General features: G+C 41.3%; 1 protein-coding gene and 1 non-coding gene across 2 annotated transcripts in view; both read left to right on the top strand.

The window, feature by feature from the left end:
• Positions 1-985: 985 nt before the first annotated feature.
• On the top strand, positions 986-1057 carry trnap-ugg (transfer RNA proline (anticodon UGG)). The gene has a single exon. It is a non-coding gene; the product is annotated as a tRNA-Pro (tRNA).
• A 3040-nt stretch (positions 1058-4097) lies between these two features.
• The window catches only part of slc39a14 (solute carrier family 39 member 14), a 31523-nt gene continuing 15658 nt past the window's right edge, over positions 4098-19962 (top strand). The window contains 4 exon segments of the mRNA XM_061672711.1: positions 4098-4139; positions 16481-16803; positions 18487-18507; positions 18509-18665. Of these exon segments, the coding sequence (XP_061528695.1) occupies positions 16507-16803; positions 18487-18507; positions 18509-18665 (475 nt within the window). The 5' untranslated portion in view covers positions 4098-4139; positions 16481-16506.

Raw genomic sequence — 19962 nt, forward strand, 5'->3', positions numbered from 1 at the left:
GCTACCCCTTTTTAGTCTCCGTGGTGGCGCTGCCCTACACATAAGCAAAGTTTTCTAAGTGACTAATTTACGTGAATCTATACTTACCGAACAGCTATGCTCCAGCTCACTCGTGACCCATCTGAGGATACGCAATATATAAAATACATTAGTCCCCTACATACTTGCGGTTCGACACCTGTGGATTCACCTACTCGTCCACCAACTACTTTTTCAATTCCTTCCATTTTTTCACCCCTTTTCTATTTTTATGGGTACCAACCCCAAAACGCTTATTTTTTTAATGGGCAGCAATTTTTCAGGGATTTTGGTTATTCACAGTCCGGCCCGGTCCCTATACCCCACAAATAGCGGGGATCCACTGTACTGTAAATGGATGCATTACGAAAAAGAACAGCTACGCTGCAGCTTGTCGGCCTAAAATGTCGGCATTTCAGCCTACAGGAACTCCACTTAGAACTTGAGAAACAGACAAGAAGCTGTCTTGTTTTGCGTTTGCAAAATGTAATGTTCTGTGGAATAAAAGCAGCAGCTTCAACCACAACACCTGACTGCAAATCGCAGTTAGTTAGTGTTAGTGTTTGTTATACCCTAGTAGTGTTTAATAGACTTTGTGTTCATTTCCCCACTTCTCCTCATTGTTGTTTCTTTGCTGTTATTTTGGCACCAGCAGTGACAGTCCCAGGTGTGTGACCAGTGTCTGCTGTTGCGCTTTGTAGTAAAAGGTCTTCTTCATCAAAGCCACAGTGTCTCTTTCTCATCTTTACCATCGCAATATTTACTGTTGAGAGGCTGAAATCAGTGGATTTGGACGATTTTTCTCAACAATTAATCGATCATCAAAATAGTTGCCAACTCCACTTGAGTACAACTTGTGGCTACACTACCCATCTCTGATCGTAAGAAATCGTGATCAGTATTGAAAACCGGTAAAAGTATCAATATGTTAAAAATTATAATAGTATGACTTCAAAATTGTGTCTGTGGCTCGTTGGTCTAGGGGTATGATTCTCGCTTTGGGTGCGAGAGGTCCCGGGTTCAAATCCCGGACGAGCCCAGCTTTTGTTTGGCGCGCATTTTTTTGGGAGGGCGCGAAAACAAAAACGATATAATATTCACTTTCTGAGTGATTATAAAATATGTACTCATAAGTTACACTAACGAAGTTACTTTTTCTTAAACTGGTGACGGATGTTGCAGTACCCTTTTGAATCGCGCGTGGCGTACGTGTGACGTCAAGATGGAACATGACTCCCGTGTTGTCCACCAGGCGTCTCTTTGCGTTTTGTTATCAATGGGAAGAACAACTAACAAAATGAAACGGCGGACCTATACAATTACTGCTATCTGATGACACACTGAGCCACCCTTCGCCTGCGACTGAATGTGATATCGCTGCGTGTCAGAGGTACGGCTGCCGTGGACTGGAGCTGAAGTCAAGGCTGCTTTTGTGGCAGCATCCGTGGTTAAGGTAGGGGAGCTAATGCACGCTACCTGCTCGCTAACCTAGCCACACAACGCCACCGAGGGGGCTTGTTAACTGAAACTAATGTCTTTTTAAGACGACGTGTCTGAAAAGCAACAATTAATTAGTCGTGATTGTAGTTCACGCAGCGACGACTCTTTTAAATGCGTTCCTTTTGGTCCATGAAGTCATTACTTTGAAGTCTAGATCAGTTCATGGTCGTTAATATTCATCAAACTATAACATTGGGATTCAAAAAATGCTACTTGCTATTGTCATTAATAAGTAAACTTATTTTTTTGTCTTCTATTAAAGGTCCTGTATTTTGCTAAACCAACCTTTCCTAGTATTTGGGATATATTGTCTCGATGGTACCTCAGTAAACGTGAAATATGAATTAAAATTCCAGACGGTTTTCTGATGAGAGGCCTGAAATTAAGTCATTCGAATTTCTCGAGTTTATCTATGTCACTAGAAAAACATCTCCGCCTTCCTCTCTGCACGTGTGCGCTTACAAGTGGGTCTTCTCCAAGTAGGCAAACAATCAGTGGAAAGGGGGCGGTTTTAGCCAAATATGGACACACATCCAAAACTCACTCTACGGAGGTCTAAACAGACAAAATATGGGACCTTTAAATGACCCAATAATATCAGAATCATCTTTATTTTGCCAAGTATGTCAAAAACACAAAGGAATTAGTCTCCGGTAGTTGGAGCCGCTCTAGTACGACAACAGATAGTCAATTGACAGAGAATACTTTTGAGACATACAGACATAGAGAAAAACAGTCACTGAGCAATAAATGGTTGCTCGTAATCTGGTAATACCGGATACCTACTTTGTATTGCTCCTTTTGTGGTAAAGAAGGAGCTAAGCCGAATTCACCGGTCGATCTACGTTCCTACCTACGGTCAAGAGCTGTGGGTCGTGACCGAAAGAAGACGATCCCGGATACAAGCGGCCGAAATGAGTTGCTTCTGCGGGGTGTCCGGGCTCTCCCTTAGGGATAAGGTGAGAAGCTTAGTCATCCGGGAGGAGCTCAGAGTAGCGCCGTTGCTCCTCCACATTGAGAGGAGTCCGATGAGGTAGCTGGGGCATCTGTTTCGGATGCCTCCCGAACGCCTCCCGGGTGAGGTGTTCCGGGCACGTCCCACCGGGGGGAGACCCACAGGGACGACGCAGGACACGCTGGAGAGACTATGTCTCCCATCTGGCCTAGGCGTGCCTCGGGATCCCCCCGGAAGAACTGGATGAAGTGGCTGGGGGTAGCGAAGTCTGGGCGTCCCTGCTAAAGCTACTGCCCCCGCGACCCGACCTCGGCTAAGCGGTAGAAAATGGATTGATGGATGGGAGGACTTTGGTGTAACATGACTGAGGGTTATTGTGCAACTTTGATGGAGAAATGGTGTTCCCATGGGATTGTTTTCTTTTTCAAGGCTTTAGACCAGGGTCGGGCAAACTATTGTGCTCAAATGGACAGATGTGCCATTTGTAGATCAAAATCAAATGTGGAATTAAATCGTTTACTTTAAAGTATCTCACTCAGGTGGAGTAGTCGTGTCGTAGTATCGGAGCATTTTTATGAGCACAGATGTACAGTATTGACAAGTAAATAACCACTTGTTTAGTAAAATTGATAATGAAATAGTTAAAATTGGTATATAAAATATGTAAAACTGTTTATTTTAATAATAACAAAAGAATAATTCATTCTCAATTTTTTATTGTATTATGAAGATCCATCTTCCATCCATCTTCTATACCGCTTATCCTTACTTGCAAGGGCTGCGGGTGTGCTGAAAATGTTAATTGTATACCGGTAATTCAAATTGTTTATTTTTATATTTATGTATTTTATTTGCAATAAAAATATTAACCAATTCTTTAATAAGATAAATAAAAAAGATATTAATCAAATTTGGGATTGGGATGCTAAATTAATGCAACAAATATTGCAGGAGTCTACAATCTAAATGCTCGGTGGGGCCGGTTCATAGAATAGTACATTTTAGTTTTTTTAATTATGTATACATAATTCTTTAATGAGATAAATGAATACAAAAAATACGCGTTGATTTACCAATTGTAGGGAAAAAAACAGCTAAGTTCAACAAATATTTCAGGAGTCTTGATAATGTAAATATGCTTGGTGGGCCATCTTAAAGAAACGGAAACTATTGTTACAAAGAAAACACATTTTGAGACATCTTTTTGTGTTTTCAGGCCCCAAATACACAGTTGTCATTTTGGAAACGACCCAAATGACCCGGTTTTATCATTGTTTTACCAAATATGATCTTAAATGGCCCCTAAAGTCTTCATTCGACATTTTACCTGTGGTCCCCTGAGGTGATGGTGGTGTCTAATACCCTCTCATTTACCCATGAGTATTCCTTTGTGGGGATGACAATGTGTTTGCTGAAGCGGAGTGGTGGGTAATGACACTCCTGCTGATGATGACTGCAGAGATGACTGCAATAGTTAAGGGGGTGTCACTCAATCACCTGGCAGTCCACCAAGAAAAAAATGAGATTAAGAGCTGACACTCCTGTATGATGTATTCTTAGAACTTGTTGGACAGCAAACATTCCCAGTTTAACATGATTATTTCTCGCCTGCGTCACATTGAATTCCACGCATCCAGAGCGACTCGACTCGGCGCCAAAACCCAAGGTAGGGTGGACTGCGGTCACATTCTCCCAAATATTCTTCTTGTCAGAAGGCAATGATGGTAAAGGATGCAATCCTTCCCAAGATTGACTTCCAAGTTAATTTTTATCCCCATAATACTGCTTAATCAAATACATAGATTTCCCCCCCCCCCTACTAGATACTAATTTCATCTAGTAGTAGTGTGACTTTTTTCTGAAATTCTTTTTTAAAAAAAGTCACTATTCTTGTAACACTGCGACTTTTTGTTTGGGAAAAAAAAATCCAGACTTTATCTCGTTTTGTCGATGATAGTAAGACTTTATTTTCGTAAGCTTACAACCAAATTCCTGTAGTATTGCAACTTTTATCCTGAAAAATATGTTTTATCCCTAAAAGTGCGGCATCCGAGCTCTGACATGTTCATCAGTGTAATTGGCTACCAGGAAATTGTGCTCTGACAAAGGTTCCGCATTGTATGGAACACAAAATGCGATCAACATGCATTAATTTTTCCAACTAATTAATTGTTGTAATTAATTAATTGTGATTAAGACATTAAAGTCCCACCTCAAAAAAATATTAGAATCTCAGTGAAAAATACCTTTTCTCCGAAGATTATGACTTTATTCTCCTTATTAGTTTCTTATAAACAAAGTATGATTTTTAAACATATATACATTTTATCTAAAAAACATAAAATCTTTCTTTAATGAAATACAACTATCTCAAAATTCCCGCAGTTTTGTGAAAAATATGACCTTTTTATCTAAAAAGAATTCATAATTTTTAGCTTAATAAATTTTATATTTATGATTTATTCTTGAAGGGTTTTGCCTTAAAAAACACTTTTACTTAAAAACAACACTTAATTCTTGTAACACAATTGTATTGTTTAATAAAAAACATTACTATCTCAATGAAAAGTCTGACTTTATTTTTTTAAGATTACAACTAAATCCCTGTAATATTACAACCATCTAAAAAAACATTTTCAGATTTTTTTTGCCTCATAAATTAGTTAAAATAACAAGAACACCCATTTTTATTTAAAAAAAAAAAAAAAAAAAATCAAACTTTTTTTGCTTGAAAAGAAATCCAGTCTCTCGTTATCGTAATGAAAGTCTGACTTTATTTTCATAAAATTACAATTTAATTCCCAAAGTACTGCTGTACTCTTGAAAAATATTTTAGCTCCGTAAATTATTTTATTTTATTATTTAAAAAGCTGACATTTGGCTTGAAAAAACAATTGACTTAATTTCTTATATCTTGATGAAAAGTAGGACTTTATTGTCATAAGATTACAATTTGATTCTCTTTATCTCCAAAGATTTTACGCTTCATTTAAAAAAAAATGGACTTTTTAGTGTATTAAATGTCTTAAATTTATTATTTATTCTTGGTTCCCCCCCAAAAAAAACCACTTTTTTTCCCCCCCAAAAAAAGTTTACAAAATGACTTAATTCTCCTGACATTATGACTTTTTCTTGAGGAAATATATGACTCATTGTTTTTCAAAAATAGTATGACATGTAAAAAATGGTACAACCTTTCTTCTCTGAAAAAATGTGACGTTGTGAATGATTTTATTATTAAACTAAACTATTTAACTTATTTTACATATACATAAAAAAAATAAATATATATATATATATATATATATATATATATATATATAAAATGCTGCTTGTTGGTAGTTTTGAGGCATTTGTATTTTTTTGTAACCTAACACAGTGAGGGGTATTATTAGGCTTTGAGCTTCCCGGTGTGTCTCCTAAAAGTGTTGTGTTGTTGCTTAGGTCTGGTATCTGAACATTGACGACTACCAGTCTACCATCAGCGTCCTTGTTATCTGCTGCGCTGCTCCGCACAGGCCTTGGACTCTTGAACGGTCGCATGCAAGCGGGCATGCTGACAGTGCCGCTGACATTCATGGCATATCGTTATTGTTGATCAAACGGTGATTCAAAGGCAAACATCTGCTGTTTCCCTGCACTTCTCCATGTGTGATGTCTGATATTTATCTGTCTCATTATAATTGACTGGCGACAGGTGGCAAAAGTACTCACAATATCCTTAAATAAAAGATACTGAAGTGGAAAAAAAACTGGTAAAAGTAGAACTTTTGATTTAAGTTCTATACTAAAAAGTAAAGTAAAAAAGTACAAAAAATGACTGTCATAATTTGACTTTTTCTTTTAAAAAAAGGCTATTTTTGTAATATTCTGAATTTTTCCTCAAATGCGACTAATCTGTCTTTTTGTGGGGAAAAAATATTATTCTCGCAATGTTATGACTTTTTTCTCTAGAATTACTTGGAAATAAATATGCCTTGTAATTTTAAGTTTTTAATTCTCAAGATTTTGATTTTATTCTGACAATATGCCTTTAGTCTCATAATGGTTAGAATTGGATTTTCCTTTCTCAAAATATTACTAATTTGTTCACATAGTACCTAACCCTTTTCTGTTATTTCAACCTTTCTTAAAAAAAAATCAGAATCAGAATCATCTTTATTTGCCAAGTATGTCCAAAACACACAAGGAATTTGTCTCCGGTAGTTGGAGCCGATCTAGTACAACAGACAGTCAATTTACAGAACACTTTGGGGACATAAAGACATTGACAAAAAACAATTGTGCAAAAAGATGCAGAGTCCTCTAGCACTTAGAGCAGTTCGAATGACTAATATTGCAATAGTCCGGTGCAATGACCATTGTGCAAAGGGCGCTGAGACTTCAAGGAGTGTATGCGGTTTAAAGTGACGAGTAGTGCGATCATCTGGGACAATGTTGGTTGTGCAAATGTTACAGATACTCCTCAATCAGTGTGCAAATGGAGCAGATGCTACTCTGGCATGAGTGGCCAGTATATGCAAATAGTGCAGCATGGGGAGACAACTACAGTGAGTGCACGAGTAATACATAATTGGCCCCACAGAAATATGACAACGAACTCAAGTCAAAAAATGTCCAGCTTGTTGTAATGGAATTATAAGTTAGGTGTTTAAGAAGTTGATCGCAAGAGGGAAGAAGCTGTTGGAATGTCTACTAGTTCTAGTTTGCGTTGATCGGTAGCGCCTACCTGAGGGAAGGAGCTGGAAGAGCTGGTGACCGGGGTGCAGACGGTCCGAGAGGATTTTGCACGCCCTTGTCTTAGTTCTGGCAGCGTGCAAGTCCTCAATGGTGGGACAACGTGAGGGGCAGCTGTGGCGAAGGATGCCTCCTGAAGTCCACGATCATCTCTACAGTCTTGAGCGTGTTCAGCTCCAGGTTGTGTCGGCCGCACCACAGCTCCAGCCGCTCCGCTTCCTGTCGATATGCAGACTCGTCACCGTCCTTGATGAGGCCGATGACAGTGGTGTCATCTGCAAACTTCAGGAGCTTGACAGTCGGGTTCGCTGAGGTGCAGTCGTTCGTGTAGAGAGAGAAGAGCAGCGGAGAGAGGACACAACCTTGGGGCGCCCCAGTGTTGATGCTGCGTGTGGATGAGGTGGCCTCCCCCAGTCTGACCTGCTGTGTCCTGCCTGTCAGAAAGCTGTGAATCCACTGGCAGATGGCAGGTGAGACGCTGAGCTCGAGAAGCTTGGTTGAAACGAGTTCAGGGATGATGGTGTTGAACGCTGAGCTGAAGTCCACGAACAGGATCCTCGCGTAGGTCCCTGCACTGTCGACGTGTTCTAGGATGAAGTGCAGTCCCATGTTGACTGCATCATCCGCAGACCTGTTCGCTTGGTAGGCAAACTGCAGGGGGTCCAGCAGGGGACCTGTGACACTCTTGAGGTAGTCCAGCACGAGACGTTCAAAGGACTTCATGACCACAGATGTCAAAGCGAAAGGCCTGTAGTCATTCAGACCAGAGATTGCAGGTTTCTTGGGGACTGGAATGATGGTGGAGCGTTTGAAACAGGATGGAACTTCGCACATTTCCAAAGATCTGTTGAAGATCTGAGTGAAGACTGGAGCGAGCTGGTCCGCGCAGACTTTGAGGCAGGATGGGGACACATGGTCCGGTCCTGCCGCTTTGTTAATCTTCTGTTGTTTGAAGATGCGTTTCACATCCTGTTCATGGATGGTTAACGCAGAAGTCAGAGGTGTGGTTGTGGTCGCGGGTGCGGCCGGGTGGGTGTGTGGAGTGAAACTGTGCTTTTCAAATCTGCAGTAGAAGGTATTCAAGTCGTTGGCTAGTGTGCTATTGTTCTCAGCTTGGGGGGATCGTCGCTTGTAATTAGTCAGCGATTGGAATGCATGCCAGACTGATTTAGAGTCGTTCGCGCTAAACTGTTTTTCCAACTTTGCTGCATAGATCCTCTTTGCAATGTTAATTTCTTTAGTAAGCTGGTTTCTAGCTCGATTATACAGGGCCCTGTCCCCGCTCTGATATGCATCTTCCTTAGCTTGGCGAAGCTGCTTAAGTTTAGCAGTGAACCACGGCTTGTTGTTGTTGAATGTCCGAAATGATTTTGTTGGTACACAAACCTCTTCACAGAAACTGATATAGGATGTGACAGTGTCCGTATATTCATCCAGGCTGCCAGCTGAATTTTCAAAGACACTCCAGTCTGTGCAGTCTAAACAGCTTTGAAGTTCCATCTTGGCTTCATTGGTCCACTTTTTGACTGTTTTCACTGTAAGCTTCGCACATTTAAGTTCTTGCTTGTACGTCGGTATTAAGTGAATTAAGCAGTGATCAGACGAGCCCAGGGCTGCACGAGGTATAGCACGGTATGCGTTTTTTACCGTAGTGTAGCAGTGGTCTAAAGTATTTCCCTGGTAGGACAGTCGATGTGCTGCTTGTATTTAGGGAGTTCGTGGTTGAGTTTAGCTTTGTTAAAGTCCCCGAGAATAATGAGGGGTGAGTCCGGGTGTTTTTTTTTCAATTTCGTTGACTTGTTCGGCGAGCGTTAGCAATACGGCGTTCGTGTTAGCTTGAGGTGTAATATAGACTCCAGCCAGTATAAACGATGCAAACTCACGTGGCGAGTAGAATGGTTTACAGTTCAAAACAGCGACTCCAAATGCGGGCTGCAGTGTGTGCTGAGCACCGTGACGTCCGTACACCATTTTTCGTTGATATGGAGGCATATCCCGCCGCCCTTTGTTTTCCCCGATGGTTCCATGTCGCGGTCCGCTCGATGAATGTTGAAGCCGGGAAGCATGACGGCGCCATCGGGTACAGCGTCGCAAAGCCAGGTCTCCGTGAAGCGCATGGCCGCGGAACGTCCGAAGTCTTTACTGGCCTTTAGCAGAAGATGAAGCTCGTCCATTTTGTCGGGTAGGGAGCGTACATTCGCGAGGTGGATCGACGGGAACGCCAATCTGTGTCCTCTCTTGCGGAGTTTCACCTGAATGCCGGCTCGTTTCCCTCTGTGGCGCCGCTTCCGCCGAAAACCGCGGACGCCGCTTCGGTGAGTAACTCGGGGGAAAAAACTGAGCGGATTTTCGAAAGTTGGTGACAGAAAGTCCGGAGTAGCCTCCTTGATGGTTAGCAGGTCTCCCCTTGTGTAAGTGAGTCGTGTAAGGTCTCCAAAGACGGACGAAAAACACAAAAACAAAGACAATACTAGAGAGCGCGTTACCGAGGCGACCACACTGGTAGGCGCCATCTTGGAATATACAACTTAATACAATGTTAGACCCATAAGATTACATTATATTTTTACAATAATTTTTATTACAAATATTACAACTTTTGTTTTTGTTGAAAAATGTTTAAAAAAAAACGTTTTTTTTAATCTCAATAAAATACAATTTAAATATGACTCAGTCATTCTCCTCATACCCTTCCTTATTTATCTACATTGCTTCCCAGGTAGGTGAAAGCTTTCCACTTATTTTGAAGACCCTGTAAAGCGAATTTAGAGATTTTTTCATTATTATTCATTATTTATATAATAATATTTCAGTCTCCTCTTCAGGAGGTAAAATGCATTCTCTATTAGGTTAAGGTCCAGTGATTGACTTGGTCAATCTAAGACCTTCCACTTTTTCCCCCTGATGAAGTCCTTTGTTGTGTTGGCAGTGTGTTTTGGGTCATTGTCTTGTTGCATGATGAAGCTTCTCCCGATTAGTTTGGATGCATTTCTCTGTAAATTGCCAGACAAAATGGTTTTGTAGACTTCAGAATTAATTCTGCTGCTACCATCATGAGTCTGACGCATTTTTCTGGCAAATTGGCCACCCCCCACAGAATCCCGCCCTGGCCCGTGTCGCTCATATCAGAAACCGCCCCTGCTCACCGTCATGTGTAAAAAGATCCAGACAGATTGAGGGGAGTTGCTCCATCAATAAGCAGCGAGCATACAGGATGGTGTTGTGTTAGCTGTGGTGGAGCGAATGAAGTGAGGGATTGGTGAATTAGATCAATATAATTTTTTTTAATGATTGTTTCACAGCGGTTACGTTAAACAGCACGGATCGAAGATTTTCCCCCTTGAAAAATAAATGTCAGCGGTGGTGGGCGGGGGTTACATCGATGCTCACCCCAACCCGTTTGGATGCCCAAGGTGGATGACCTGAGGCTACTGCACCGTTCGACCCACCCTTTGCACACTCCTGGGCCAGCCTTGATATACAATATTGTGAGCTCAAACTTAAAACACAAGTCACAAAACATAATAAAATAAGTAAAGGATAGACTACAGTGTGTGTATAGGACGCAGTGGAGGTGAGTTTTCGGTGAGGTGGGGGAACCCTTCAAGAGTCTTATGTATGGGAGCCCAGGATTTGGTGCTACGGCCCTTCCCTGGAGAGCAGTCGTACCTGTGAGGTGTGGTCTTATGGTAAGGATTGCCTCAAGACATCAAAATCTCAAACCTTTAAGATGACCCAGTTGGTTGAATATGATGGCATTGTGGACCCATTCAGTAACATGGGAACAACTGTGGTGGTAAATCTGCTTGATCAGCATCCCATACTGTACCACTCTACATCCCATGCTGGTCCAGCAACATCCCGTACTGGTCCAGCAACATCCCATGCTGGTGCAGCAACATCCCGTACTGGTCCAGCAACATCCCGTACTGGTCCAGCAACATCCCATGCTGGTCCAGCAACATCCCATGCTGGTCCACGAGCATCCCATGCTGGTCTACTAAAATCCTATGCTGGTCCAATAGCTTGACCAGCATTACCATGCTGGTCCACCACTACACCACCATCTGACCAGCACAAACCAGCATTAACCAGCTTACACCAGCAAAAAAATCCAAGCTGGTTGATGGTGGACTTGTCTGCAGGGAAGCCCCAGTCCACATGCTGGCTGTCAAAAAATAAATAAATAAATTCCCATTCTTCGCTTTTCCGGCTTTCTCTGCGGGACTTGTGCGCACTCACAGCTGACAACGAGGCGCTCTAAGCGGCTATGCCAGCCCACTATCTGAAGGGACGATACCTTTTCGGGGCATAGGAATAGCTAGTTGGTTAACTGCATATCGCAACTGCGCCAGATAACGCATGTTTTTAGCAATTATCTTCAAACATGTATACAATGAACCCCCGCATACTTGCAGTTTGGCACCCCCAGATTCACCCATTCATCCATTTTTGTTTTCTTTTTTTGGGGGGGAGCAACCCCCGTTTTTCATGGAAACGCTTATTGGTGGTATATCGCCGCTTATTCAAGATTATTTTTTAGTTAAAATAAATTTTTTTTCAATGTAAAAATGGCCGTCAATTACTAGTGGATTTTCACTATTCGCGGTCGGGCCTCATCCCTTTAGAAACACGTTTCTGGATTTCTGCATCTTTAATGGTATTTGTGATTAGGGACACATTCACCATCTATTGTGTCTTGTGAGTTTATCCCAATGCTCTACTTCATTCTCAGTTCCTAGGAGGGATTTTCTTATCCAGCTGTAAGCACATCAAAGTTCAGACTCCTGCAGCTTTCTGTGAGATTATGATAACTATGATAAAATAGCGCATTTCTGTGGGAAGAATTATGGAAGTTTTAGAAGAGACCGTTGAGACTGAGGTTATGTGGAAGGTTTTTTGAAAATTCAGAAACCAGAACCAGTTTTACATGGCAGCATTACATTTGGTAGGCGTGTCTTTTAAGAAGCCACACCTGAAAAGACGAGAAGTCTACCAGTCTAGTCACAATACCTTGTTTATCATCTGTCTTGTTTAAACAAAAAAAAAAAACACCCGAGGCTCAGCGCTAAACATCCTCATATTGTAATAAACAAGTCAAGTGCAACTAAGCAAAGTCAAAATACACGTAGAATAACAGTTGGCCTATTAACCTTTTTTTGAGCAGCCCATTTAGGCAACAACAGAAGTAAGACTTGCTCTACACAATAACTGGTTGCATTAATAAGTTTCCTCAGTTGACAAAAAAAAAAATCCTTAGAATCATTTATCAAAACATTTAAGTTTTTTGGCAGCCTATTTAGGCGGGAAATTAAGACTTACATGACAACATTGATTGACTGATTGCATCAAATTCTCTGTAATCATAAAAAAATAATACATTTCAAATCGATCGCAGCCCGTTTAGGAATAAAATTAAGAAAGAAAGGCTTGGTCTAGATTAGTTGCACCTAATATGACTTGGCCTATGCGACAACTGATGAAGTACCCAACAATTGACCTTAACAATCAATATTTGCCCATCCTTGTTATGCAGAACATCTGCAAACCGCAACATATTTTTTCACACTTCCAGGCTCTTCAGCTGTGTTTAGTTTGGATTATGGTAATTGCAATTGAGGTTTGATGGTTTTCTTTGAAGAGCTCAAAATGCCTGGTACCACCATGCTTTTTGTTTGTTTTTAGCGGCACAATTTGCACTGGTGCCGAGTAATCAAAACGCAGCACGTCTCTGAAGAAATGCATAGTCCCAAAAATGCAACATGTGTCCCTGTGCTCTATAAATGTCCTCAAAATGGCCAAGGAATGCTCCGATGTGGTTGCAGAGGAGGAGCTTTGACTCTGTGCTCGACTTTGTTGCCTGAGCCAAGCGGATAGTCGTCGTTCTGCTTCAGCCGACGTCCTTGTCGACTCACCAGTGAGTGGTACCTTTTGTGTCCTGTGTCCCACCTGGTCCACCCAGCTGAAACGGTGAGACTCTTGCCTGGGCCTGAATGAGCCCATTTGTTCAGCCTGAATCAATGTTGCGTATGTTTAAAGTGAGCATACATCTGTGTGCTTGGTGTCCATTACATTTTGGCATGTACCCAATTTGGATATGTGCTTTTATGAAGTGGTAAGGTGTTCGGAAAGATCAACAATTGTTCCTCCCACCCATGTCACTCAAGTCATGCTGTCAAGTGCATATACTTGCTTATACAGCATTGTAATTTTAAGTGGTAGTTCTGAGTCTTGAGTCTAGAACTATTCCTGTAGCACTTCATTGGTGAGCTGAGTTGTGTTCAGTCTCAGGTGAAAAGCCAGAGAATTGTGACTTGGTTCACTGAGGTTCACTGACGCAAATTAGCGGATTTACGAGAAACACTCACTCTAGTAATTCACAGGAAGAAAACGGATATGGTTAGCACTGAAAATACCGCACACTCACCAAAATTTGATCACTGAGTTTTCAGATTCAGAGGAAACACCCCAGACTCAGATGATTTGATTATCAGACACAAGAAATTGGTGTACTGCACTCTAATTATAAGTGGTAGCTTTTAGTCTTGAGTGTAGAAGTCTTCTTGTAGCACTTCATTTGTTGGCCTATTAATGTTAGGACTCACCTGAGAGGCCCAAAGCCACAACAATTGCGACCGAGAAAACAGAACAAATGGACCTGGATGACACGTTTAATTATACTGCAAAATCGATCAAGAAGGCAGTGGCGTAGGTGGTATGTGGAATCAAGGGGAAAGCTGAGCATGTCATCACAGCATGTGACTAAAACGGACCAATCACGAGAGATTATCTCCGCGGGATTTTGCGCGCGGCGACAATTCATACCGTGTGCGTCAAGTGCCGCATTGGGGCTGCGTGGTTCTATGTGTCGGTCATGTGATGCAATGTGGGTGCTGTCGGCCGTGGGAGTATAACGAGACCTTTATACTGTTTTAATTCTTTTATTTTACAGTAAATGATTAGCTCTATGCATGCACCGCACCGCCCCTAAGACGCCAAGGACAGACATTTTTTTTTCCTTTTTTTTTTTTTTTTTTTTTTTTTTTTCCCCCCTGATTGTGACATGAAATCAGACTAAACCTTTCCTGTTTCAGGTCAATTAGGATTAGAAAAAATATTTGTATTTGTTAAATGCCAGAATAATGAAAGTATTTTTAGACACACACAGGGGTGTCCCGATCCGATCTTTGAGATTAGAAGTCGGTCCGATGTCAGCAAAAAAACAAGTATTGGATCGGACTGGATCCAATCTCTGCTTTTACCACTCTTATTCAAGCAGTCCATTCCAATCTCCGCTACAGCACTTCTATCCAGCACTACGCGGATGGCATGCAGAGCCCATGTGATCGCAACAGTAGGTTGCTAAGGTGCAAACATAGTAGCAAGGAGTAAGAGTGAATTTTTCTTGCTTAGTCGTTTGACACTCCAGTTGAAATTCACTGTAATATTAAAACAGACATAAAACAATTACAGCTAGTCAATGGTCAAGTACATCACAGACTTTTCTTTCTTCGTTTTTGTACACAAAAATCGCTAGCTCAAATCTAACACACAATGAAAGAAAACTCCCACCAATGAGCTAAAAAACATTTGCATCAAACTCACGGCACTTATCTATCAAAATAGTGAATATCGATACACAAACGCTGTATAAACGCATACAATATAACAATACTCTCTGGCATACATTCTTCAAACTCTGTGAAAAACAAGTTATGATAACAATATTCCATCATGACTACTTCTGCTTTCTTTGTTACTGCAAGTACCGTAATTTCTTCTGTGTAATGCACATTTTTTATCCCCAAAAATTGTAAAAAGTCAATAGTGCGCATTATACATAGGTATAGGAGAAAATGAAAGACTTTCACATTTTATTAATGTATGTCGCCACCTAGAGGTAATGAAAAATTTGTACACTTTCCTTCTAGTTTGCCACCGAGAGGTTATGAAAAAGGTGTAGACTACACTTTCATTCCAATATGACAGGGGTACAAATGACTGCATATATGTACAATTGTGCTCATAAGTTTACATACCCAGGGAGAATTTGTGAAATATTGTTTTGTTTTTGTTTTTTAATACAACTGAGTGAAAAACAACCATGATTAATTTATTCATGATTGTTTTGTTCAATGATAATGCTTTTCTGAAATGCTTGACAGTTTAATTTGAATCCCATTAAAATACAATTAAGTGTTTTGCCTGGTTCTTCATGTTTCCCCAATGTATGTATCTGTTCATTCCTCACCGCACTTGACCGCATACACCAGATTGCTTTTCTGCATTTGTGGTCTGTCTGTACATGGAGGACATGGAAAGGGGAGCTCTGAACTTCTTTAAGGGAACAACTCCAAGTCATTGGTAGAGATATGTGGATGACTCAAAAAGTTGAGTTTTCCACACAAACACTGGATAGTCTGTCCTAACAAAGCCTTGTTGCATGAACTGATGAAGGCTACTCAGATGAGAGGCGAAATGTCTTCTGAGACAAACAGAACAGTCTAGTTGTGATCGATTCAATGGCCTGAGAATGAAATGACCTGGATGAATGAGAATATTCAAAGGCAGTGATTGGCAGATCTCACTTATGGATGATTGGTATCAGAATCGGCATCATAAAACCCTAAACGATGCACCCCTATTCGACACTTAAAAAAAGAAGCTAAAGTGCAATGTGTCTACTGGATAACAGAACTGGCTTCAACACCTGCATGTCTACGAGTAAAGTAAACATTGTTAGCTAATTTAATATACCCTACCACCGCTACTTAGAATAAATTGTAATCCGTCCACAGGCGGTTCAAGGATAGACACTGCTGCCGGTGTACTTTCAATCAAATTACTGATCAAATAGTAACAAAATAAACGTAACAAGCACATTCATACACTAGCTGCACAGTCATAACTGATGCTGTACCAGAGACACTCAATCTGAGCCAACAACAGCCAACTCTACACTCATTCGCTGACTCCCACATCACTCAACAGGCAGGCCCCGCCTTTTAAAGTCGCACACATTAAAGGTCATAGGTACCACATTGTAGAATGTGATGATGGCGATTCCAAGTTTGGCGATTCCAAAAATAGTACCTGCACCTCACATGCGTATTTTGTATTGGTATTATACATAAAGCTTTGAAATATATATAAATAATAAAATATATGGTCGCTACTTCGCAGATTTTTGTCTCTCGATAAACAAAGGTCTACTGTTCTCACTTTTGTGAGACACTGCATCTCTTCTAATGTTCGCCTTCTTATCGACAGATAGAATTCCCCCCAGTGCAACAGCCATGTTGAACTTCTGCCGTCATAGCCACACAGCTTCCAGCATCCTTTGGTCACCGCTCATCTTGGTCTTGGCGCTGCTGTTTTGTGAAGTAGCGGCTCAGGAGGACGTTCAGACCCAGTCCCCTGCCCAGGTGCTCAAGGACCTGTTGGCCCGCCATGGAGACAACAGCACTATCACTGTGCCACAGCTGCGCTCCCTACTGGCCCTTCTGAGCCAGGGCCAAAGCGACGGCCAGGCCCACGTGGGACACCAGGATGTGACCATCACGACAACGCCCCCCAAACTGAACAAATCCAAGGTGAGAGGAAAGAAGAACGGGTTGGTTTCTAAAATACCAGAGTTCATGAATCGAAGGTTCATACTGAATCGTGAATCACCAGTCCGACATCTGTTTTAGGTTTCTATGAGACCTCTGACTGACTGCAACTAAGTAAACAAGGGACAGCGGACTCATGGGATTTGGACTTACCGGAAAAACCTGACACAAGAGACTCGCTGGATTATTACTGAGGACTCCGATGATTTGGTTGACTGACACCGGTTAGCGGATTCACCAGAAAATGAGCAGACTCAGATGATTTGATTCCCAGACTCGAGTTAGTGGACCCACAGAAACTGTAACTCAAACAACTCACCCAAAACACTGAAGACTTTGATGAATAGGTTCACTGACTCGAGTAAGCAGACCCACCAGAACCACTGACTCAAGTAACTCACTGGAAACACTGCAGGCTTGGAATATTTGGTTATATAGTCACAGGAAAGACTGCAGAATTTGATGATTTTGTAGTGGACTCACTGGAAAGAGCAAACTGAGGATTTGGTTCACTGGCTCGACTTAGCGGACTCACCATAAACACTGACTCAAGTGACTCTACTTTGAGAATTCACCCGTAACACGGCAGACTCAGATGATTTGGTTCACCGACTCGAGTTTAGACGACTGACGGGAAACACTACAAGCACAGACGATTTGTTTCACCTGACTCATATTGGTGGGTTTTCCATAAACACTGACTCAAGTGACCCACCAGAAGCACAGTAGACTAAATTCACTGACTTGGATAGAAAGATTCACGACAAACACCTGTGGACTCTGATAATTTGTGTTTACTGATTCGAGTTAACTGACTCACCAGAAATTCTGACTCGGTCGTCTTACTGGAAACACCTCAGACCTACATGATTTGGTTCACTGACTTGAATTAGCAGACTCACCAGATATATCGCAGATTCAGTTCACTGACCTGAATTAGCAGAATCTCAGAAATGCATGCGGGCTCGGATGATTTGGTTTTCACCGACTAACCAAAACCACTCACTCAATTTGCTCACTAGAAACAAACCTATTTCTTTTAGGGATTCAAGTTAGTGGACTCAACAGAAACACTGGCTCAAAGGAAGTGGCACAGACTCACATGATTTGGTTCAGTGACTCGAGTTGGAGGACTCACCAGAAACACCACAGACTTTACTGATTTGGTTCAAAGTGACTCACCGCAGACGCCGCAGACTCATGTAATTTGGTGCACTGACTCTAGTAAAAGGTCTCACCTGAAACACTGATTGAAGTGACTCGAATTGGCAGACTCACTGAATCACTGTGGACTCAGATTATTTGATTCAGTATCTTGAGTTAGTGTACTCACTGGAAACACCACATATCCAGATAATTTGGCTCATTGACTCAAGTTAGCACTCACCCACAGACATGGAGTTCCACTCCCTTAATAGCAGCTTCAGCTCGTACAGGAAAAAGCACAAGTAGCCACATAGTTCTCCCATTTAACGTCACGGAGGACTGCCCAGCTAGCTTGATGATCTTGAGCCTTTAATGTACTGCCAAGAACACAAAGTGATCAGTTTGTAGGGTACTCACAGTTCACATGACTTCAGGCCCTCCTATGATCATCCATCACAGTCAGATTAAGTGATTCCATGTTGTTGGTTTTTTTGTTTCTTTCTTTTTTGCATTTTCCAGTGCTTGCCAGAGGATACCTTAGGCCATCTACAGGATGGATGAGCAGTCTCGTCTCGATGGGCGGGACTTGCAGGAGTTGTGCCCCACCATGCTGCAGCAGTTGGATGCCGGTGCGTGCCACGCCCACAATCAAGACGAGCTGAGCAGCGATGCCTCGCCAAGACCAACTGATGGTGAAGGTACAACATATGAATACAGGTGTTAATCAATCAGTTAAATTAGGAAATAACATGGTTTTCATTGGACAGCCACAGTATTATGTCATACAGTGGTACTTTGAGATACGAGTGACCTGGTTACGAATTTTTCGAGATACGAGCCATCGATGGGCCAAGTTTTTGCTTCGACTTGCAAGTCCAAACTTGAGAAACGAGGCTCCTCATGTTCAATTGACAACAAGCAGCAGTTTGTCTGATATAATTAAATATTATTTACAAAAAGGGGGCTTCAAGCTGTACATTGCCACTACCAGTTGTCTGTGAATGAGTAAACGCCATGTTGGAACCGGAAGGTCTAATCCCCAAACTGTTTGACTGTCTATAATCTCTTGGTATGCTGAAGCATCCAGAATTCCTTTCACTGAAGCTCAGGGGCTAATATTTTGGACATTTCCAACTTTCTGGCAACAGTTTGGAGATGGCCCCTTCCTGTTCCAACATGACTGTGCAGCAGTGCACAAATCAAGGTTCATAAAGACATGGATGAGCGAGTTTGATATGGATGAATTTGACTTAACTGCAAGTAGTGGAAAACCACATCTAAAAAATGATTTTGTTATTATTGTTATTAATATTTTTACTCAATATACATTCCTTTCTCTTTGTGGGGCCAAGAGAAATTTAAAGTAAAAACACAAACAAAACAAATGTAAATGCAGCTTTTATTGGACAGCAACAATGTTTGTCTACATGGTAATATACACACACACAGTATATACAACTCATTATCCAGTTAAAAACAGATTTATCCAAATTTCCTGTTTTTGGGGGTATAAAAAAATAAATTGGAGATACCTGGTTTTCATTGAACAGTGACAATATTATGTCTCATGCTTCTGCTACATATTCTCATTCTAGGTTTTACATGTGGTTTCATGTTAAGGCCTCAAACACAGTTTTTCACTTGTTGCCGTCCAATGAAAACGATATTTCCAAATGTGTTTTTTTTTGTCTTCTATTTAAATCCAAAACAAAAACATGTATTTTATGTTTTGGAGGGATAAAAAGTAAACAACAACAACAACAAATAGGTGATACATGGTTTTCACTGGACAGTGATATTACCGTTAAGTCTCATTCTTGCGGTATATGTGATGTTATGTCGCTTATTGGTGACCAATGAAAGCCACATATCTCCAAATTTCATGTTTGGTGTCATCTTTTGACCTTTTCCAGGAGATATATGGTTTATTTTCTCTGGACAGTGATATTAAGCAATATTAAGTCTCACACTTGGTCTGATACAAGGTTTTCTTCC

The sequence above is a fragment of the Phycodurus eques genome, chromosome 3, assembly GCF_024500275.1.
Source record: "Phycodurus eques isolate BA_2022a chromosome 3, UOR_Pequ_1.1, whole genome shotgun sequence".
Classification (NCBI taxonomy): domain Eukaryota; kingdom Metazoa; phylum Chordata; class Actinopteri; order Syngnathiformes; family Syngnathidae; genus Phycodurus; species Phycodurus eques.